The 6,000-nt window shown below is 33.5% G+C and overlaps 2 protein-coding genes, 1 long non-coding RNA gene and 1 other non-coding gene across 5 annotated transcripts; 2 read left to right on the forward strand and 2 right to left on the reverse strand.

The window, feature by feature from the left end:
* Window positions 1–1,268: 1,268 nt before the first annotated feature.
* On the forward strand, window positions 1,269–4,398 carry LOC120770993 (beta-glucuronidase-like). The gene is made up of 11 exons (XM_040098739.1): window positions 1,269–1,771; window positions 1,835–2,014; window positions 2,213–2,379; window positions 2,442–2,587; window positions 2,657–3,033; window positions 3,082–3,254; window positions 3,347–3,490; window positions 3,556–3,640; window positions 3,697–3,873; window positions 3,959–4,097; window positions 4,170–4,398. The coding sequence occupies exons 1-11, from the start codon at window positions 1,451–1,453 to the stop codon at window positions 4,367–4,369; spliced, it is 2,109 nt and encodes a 702-aa protein (XP_039954673.1). The 5' UTR covers window positions 1,269–1,450; the 3' UTR covers window positions 4,370–4,398.
* Window positions 3,905–4,254, reverse strand: LOC120770995. Its single transcript, XR_005704946.1, has 2 exons — window positions 4,162–4,254; window positions 3,905–4,088 (listed from the first exon to the last, which is right to left on the reverse strand). It is a non-coding gene; the product is annotated as an uncharacterized LOC120770995 (long non-coding RNA).
* Window positions 4,399–4,405: 7 nt separating the features above from the next.
* On the reverse strand, window positions 4,406–5,214 carry LOC120770994 (zinc finger HIT domain-containing protein 3). Of its 2 annotated transcripts, XM_040098740.1 has the most exons (5): window positions 5,177–5,214; window positions 5,069–5,092; window positions 4,915–4,986; window positions 4,678–4,838; window positions 4,406–4,613 (listed from the first exon to the last, which is right to left on the reverse strand). In XM_040098740.1, exons 1-5 carry the CDS (start codon window positions 5,197–5,199, stop codon window positions 4,435–4,437), a joined length of 459 nt encoding a protein of 152 aa, XP_039954674.1. In that variant the 5' UTR covers window positions 5,200–5,214; the 3' UTR covers window positions 4,406–4,434. The 2 variants fall into 2 exon arrangements, with proteins under 2 accessions (XP_039954674.1, XP_039954675.1); XM_040098741.1 differs by lacking the exon at window positions 5,177–5,214 and having other exon boundaries at window positions 4,915–5,014; window positions 5,069–5,170.
* A 447-nt stretch (window positions 5,215–5,661) lies between these two features.
* Window positions 5,662–5,734, forward strand: Trnar-ccu. The gene has a single exon. It is a non-coding gene; the product is annotated as a tRNA-Arg (tRNA).
* The last annotated feature ends 266 nt before the right edge of the window (window positions 5,735–6,000 follow it).

The raw sequence follows: 6,000 nt of genomic DNA on the forward strand, positions 1-6,000 counted from the left end.
CCTGTCCGAGTCGTTTGATGCCTAACGAGGTTTCAGACAAAGCGATTCTCTTTCGTATGACTTCTTCAACCTTCTTCTGGAGAAAATAATTCGAGCTACGGAACTAAACCGAGAAGGTACAAACTTCTATAAGAGTGTACAGCCCCTGCGTATGCTGATGATGAAATCATAACTCGGCTATAACCGCGTAAGCGGTTTTCACGCCAGTAAAGAAGAAGAAGATTTAAACACACAAACAATTTAGCCCTATGGGCTACTTAAAAATTTTGTCTACACTTGAGAAAATTTACTAATTTAGCGCTACAATACTTTTTTTATATATTCAAGACTTTATTTATTCTTTTTTTATTATATCGATCACTGAGTACTTACGTGAAAATATTTTAGATCATTCTGATAATTCTCCTTGATATGGTTTCGTCTGGGTTGGTCCTATCCGTATTGGGCGCCAATTAATCCTCAGCATTATGTGTTGTTGTTCAGGTTTTGTTTAAATTACTTCTCAGCACCATGTGCCGTTGTTTAGAGTTTGTTTATTATTAAAACCAAGTTAAACTTTTATAATATGAATTATTTATTCAGCAATATGTGCTGTTGTTAAAATCCGAATTACAACTTTTATAGTGTAAATTATTTATTCAGCATTATGTGCTGTTGTTAAAGTCTGGATTACAACTGAAACTAAAAAATAAAAGCCCAGCCTGACTTTCTTACACTTGGCACAATTTTGGCATTACTGCTACTACTGCACCTGATGCTGTTGTTGTTGTTGTTTAGACAACAGGTGAATCGCTGACACCGCGCTGATGTTTGCCAGTTGATGGGAAAATACGGACGCGGACTATTCCCGCGCTTACTGGCTGGCGTGGAGTAGGTCTAAGAACGCTACAGTGGGCAGACTAACATACTAATGTGTTAACTTATACAAACTGAAAAATGTGAAATATTAAGTGTTATTAATACAAATTTTTGAATTTTTAACCGGTAATATTTTAAAAAATATAAGTGTCAGCAACATTATTTTTGCATATTCCCCCTCCCTAGAAGCTCCACTATCTGTACATACCCCATTTATACCGAAATTCGTGTTTTTACCCGACCGCCAAAGTAATCGGAATCGTGCCAACAGCATGTAAATTGAAAACAAGAACGTAAACACTTTTGTTGATTCGTAAAATAAACTTAATTTACTAGTTCATATCGAAATTTTTTAATGGAATGAATAGAATAATGTTAAATTGAAAACGTAATTGCCAATAAAGTGAATGATAAAAAGGAATTAAATGTGTGGATGTATGTATGTTGTGCTTATCAGCTGATATTTGTTTACAAAAGAAATATTCTGCAAGAACAAAGGATTTATTCAGATGCAAGCAAGTCGAATATCTCCGAAGTTAAATTTATAAAAAATTAGTTGAGAATCATTGACTAGTAAAACAATATTGTAAGCATGATTATAGTGAGAACGTACATTAGGTTTCTGAACCTTTTATTTGCAATTTTTGGAAGTATCGATCATTCTCTCGGAATAACCGATGTGAAAGTACAGTATTTACCAGCAAACAAAAGCAGTAATATAGACAACAAAGGTAAATCTTTCAATTATATGTGGTTGCATGATACTGCTTCAACTCGTGGTCTCCTTTATCCACGGGAATCTGAGTCGCGTGAAGTACGAACCCTGGATGGCATATGGCGATTTTTGCCATCAGACGTTAATGATCCCATGAAGGGTGTGCGCGATTGTTGGTTCAAAGCTGATTTAGACAAGGTAAACATCAATTTACAAGATAACTATTAATTTTGATTTTGTATTTAACATGTATGAATCAAGGTGAGACCCACCCGCCCTATGCCAGTACCTTCAAGTTATAATGATATTAGTGTCGATAGTAAATTACGCGATCATATTGGAACAGTGTGGTACGAAACAAAATTTTTTATACCACATTCCTGGAACATGGATCAACGCATTTGGCTACGTTTTGGAAGCGTTCATTATGCAGCTATTGTTGTAAGTTATAAAAGTAATTTAACCGTATACCCTGCTATTATATTAAATCGAAATGTGTTAACTACCATAAAATAGGGGTGTAGTTTTCCAAAAAGCATAATTTGTTATCGAAACATTTTATTTTATTTTATACCTTAAACACTAAATGCCGCAGTATTTGTTATTTTGTTATTATATTTTTCGTATACTTGTTTTTAGTGGATTAATGGGGAAAAAGTAATGTCACATTCTATTGGGCATTTACCGTTCGAGTCGGAAATAACTAATTACGTGAATTTTGGTGCTGAAAACAGGTTAACTTTAATTTGCGACAATACGCTTGTAAATTCAACAATTCCACAGGGAACGATAGTTGAGGAAGAAAGGTAATATAAAGTAGAAGTTTATTTTAAATCTTTTGGAACATATTTCATTTTGAGTATTTTAGTGATAATGGTAAGGTTATGATTCAACGGTATACATTTGATTTCTTCAATTATGCTGGTATACACCGAACTGTTCATCTTTATACCACCCCTGCTGTTTACATTGAAGATATTAAGGTGTCAACAGATTTGATTGAGAATCATATAGGTAAGCGTTAAATAATGAACATACGTAGTTACTATTAAACAATTTAATTAATAAAATGATGCTGTATAGGGCTTGTTCATTATGAAGTAATCGTAAATGGGAATGAAAGAAAAGCTGTTGTTTATGACCCTCCAATAGAACCTCTTTATATCCATGTGCAAATGCGCAATAAAGAAGGTGAAATAGTGGCTCATAGTGTTTCTAAAACAACGTTAAATGGCACGATTGTAATAAAAGACGTTATGCCCTGGTGGCCATATTTGATGAACCCCGAACCCGGGTATTTATATACTATGGAATTGTATTTGCATGCTGTTGATGAATCTCTGCTTGATGTATATCGTCTGAAAGTCGGCATTCGCACATTAAAATGGAATAATTCAACATTTCTTTTAAACGATGCTCCGATTTATTTACGAGGCTTCGGGAGACACGAGGACTCTGACGTAAGACCTAAATTCGAAATGTTCTCTCTTTTATTTTTATGATTTTAGATACGAGGAAAAGGATTTGACTATGCCTTACTGACGAGGGATTTTAATTTGATAAAATGGATTGGAGCAAATGCTTATCGTACCTCACATTATCCTTATTCGGAGGAATCAATGCAATTCGCTGATGAGTTTGGCATTATGGTCATAGATGAATGTGCTGGCGTTAATACAGAGTATTTATTTTAATCTATTTATAAGATACTAACATATCAGTAATTATGTTTTGTCTACAACATAAAATATGTATATGTACTTATTATTGTAGCATTTTTGAACCATTGTTATTACAAAATCATAAATTCTCGATTGAACAACTAATACATCGAGATCGTAATCATGCCAGCGTTATTATGTGGTCTATTGCAAATGAACCTCGTTCCGGTAATGCCCAGGCGGATAAATATTTTAAGTAATTACTTTCTTGAATTGCTGTTGTACATCATTTGTTTACTATAATATTGTATTTTTTTACAGAATTCTATCAAATTATACCAAGTCATTGGATCCTACGAGACCCATCACGGCCGCTTTAAATATTGAGGCAAAAAAAGACAAATTGGTAAAATTTGTATTAATCACTTGATTCCAAAGTAATATACGATGATTCGAAAATAGGGACAATATTTGGATATAATAAGTTTTAATAGATATAACGCATGGTACCAAAACGCTGGACAATTGGATATGATTACTAAACATGTAGTGGAGGAAGCAACACTGTGGCATGTAATGCACAATAAAACTGTTATAATGACAGAGTATGGGGCAGATACTTATGAAGGATTGCATTTTGTAAGTTAAGAATAAGATAACTCAAATTTAATTAAATTTAGTAAGAACAATATATTTGGTAATTTTCGATTTTAAATGCCATCAGCTTCCAGCATATATTTGGTCGGAGGATTACCAGCTTTCACTACTCAGCAAGCACTTCAAAGCGTTCGACAACCTAAGATCTCAAAAGTGGTTTATTGGAGAATTTGTATGGAATTTTGCTGATTTCAAAACTGCACAAAGTATGTGAGAAACATTGAATTTATATATTATATATATATGTATATATTGTGGAAATGGATTTACATTTTTAGCATACACACGCGTTGGAGGTAATAAGAAAGGAATATTTACACGTCAACGCCAGCCAAAATCGGCCGCGCATTTACTTCGTCAACGATACTTTGGTTTGGCTATTGAATTAGACCAATGCGAGCCGCCTCTGGAACTATTCGATTACGTTATACACTGGCAAGAAAGACCACAATTCATTCGGAATTATGATGACTTATAACGAATAAATCTAAAAAATAGTTAAATTAAGTACGTCTTTAATGTAAGTAATAGGTAATATATTTCTTAATCAAGTGCATTCTGTGGTTCAACAATTTTCAAGCATTCATCAGCGAATTCTAAAAAAAGTGGTTCTTGCATTGCTGCCTTCATAGCTTTCCAAGCATTAGGAGCAACATCTATCTCAGAAAGTAATTTTCGCAGGTGTAAATTATAAAGCAAGTTCTCTAATGGTTTACAGTCCTCTATTGTAATAAATAAAATTCGTATTAATAAATCCAAACATTATAGTTGCTTCGAATGTATTACTTAAAAGTTCCAGTTTGTTACGTGGTACCGTGTCTTCAGTACTGAAAGGTTCATGCAGAGTGGGTTCCTTATGCCGTACATCTTCAACGAATTTATCATCTGTTTTTTGAGTTCGCTGACATAGTACTTTTTGGTGTTCTTTGTAACAGGGAAGCGAGCAACTTTAATTTAAAAACGGAAGAAAATACTTATACATATGTAGATAGAGATATTTGTGAGTAAAATATTTATTCTTACTATGCTTCTAAACATTTTGGACACTTGTACTTATTGGTAGAAGCACCGCACGTTATACACAACATCTCCATTCTTTTAATGACACAAGTAACAAGTAATGCTGTAAGATACAAAATTTTTTCCCCAATACATTTTTCTCACTCTAATTTATTACCTGTTCCTGTTATCCCATGTTATTCTAAGGCAAGATGGTACAAATAAATAATTTCAAAACTAGTTAGCAATTACAATTTGCTCAAAAATAAAACTCAAATATATTTACAGTAACAAATTCTGCATAAACATTGTGTTAAAAAATTTTTGAAAGGGACAACACTTGGTAAATATGTCAAATCAAACACTTGTGGTTGCCATATTGCTTTAAACTAATATATCGCCAAAAATTCAGCGAGTCCCGAGGGATAGAATTTATTCTGTGGGCTTAAATTTATATTTTGGTCTTATTAAATTAATGTTACTAAACTATATATAGAAATATGTTTTTTTTTCTAAGCTTTAATATCCCGTCTGAGTTAGTTCCCATAATTTTTCATATAATGGACATGCACCTAACGTGTTTGAATTGACGCGACATCTACTGCAAAAGTTACAAATGTCGGCTGTGTAAGCAGAGAACGTAAAGTACGTTCTCTGGTGTAAGTAGTTTGAAAAGAGCGAATTAATATGGTTAAGAACCATAAACAGAAACAATATTCAAAGCGCCGCTGACGTGGTTAAGTTCGCGAATATTGTCAATATATGTGGTTCGCCCCAGTGGCCTAATGGATAAGGCGTCGGCCTCCTAAGCCGAAGATTGTGGGTTCGAGTCCCATTTGGGGTAAGGTTAGAAGTAACTTTTTAATCACTTTTATTTCGGTTGAGTTCTTAGGACGCAGAATAGCAAGAAAGAGATAGAGATATGAGTCCTGTGTCCTTTTTTTCGTCAAACAGAATTTTGTTGAAACATTAGTTAAGGACAATTCCGTTTACGTATTTCAAGGAAAAGTTCTTTTAAGTTATTTTCTGAATTGGACGAATCTTTTACGATAATTCAAATATGTCCTTATTAAGATCTACTAATGAATGTGAATAGCAGTTTGCATTGTC

Source organism: Bactrocera tryoni, chromosome 3 (genome assembly GCF_016617805.1).
Source record: "Bactrocera tryoni isolate S06 chromosome 3, CSIRO_BtryS06_freeze2, whole genome shotgun sequence".
NCBI classification, from domain to species: domain Eukaryota; kingdom Metazoa; phylum Arthropoda; class Insecta; order Diptera; family Tephritidae; genus Bactrocera; species Bactrocera tryoni.

Bases quoted from the DNA above. Each gene is read 5' to 3' on its own strand.
- LOC120770993 (XM_040098739.1), top strand. From the start codon at position 1,451: ATGATTATAGTGAGAACGTACATTAGGTTTCTGAACCTTTTATTTGCA. The intron at 2,588-2,656 runs GTAAGCGTTAAA...GATGCTGTATAG, and splicing joins TTTGATTGAGAATCATATAG to GGCTTGTTCATTATGAAGTA. The intron at 3,034-3,081 runs GTAAGACCTAAA...TTATGATTTTAG, and splicing joins GGAGACACGAGGACTCTGAC to ATACGAGGAAAAGGATTTGA.
- LOC120770994 (XM_040098740.1), bottom strand. From the start codon at position 5,199: ATGTTTATGCAGAATTTGTTACT. The intron at 5,093-5,176 runs GTAAATATATTT...ATCTTGCCTTAG, and splicing joins TTTATGCAGAATTTGTTACT to AATAACATGGGATAACAGGA. The intron at 4,839-4,914 runs GTAAGAATAAAT...TTTAAATTAAAG, and splicing joins CCAAAATGTTTAGAAGCATA to TTGCTCGCTTCCCTGTTACA.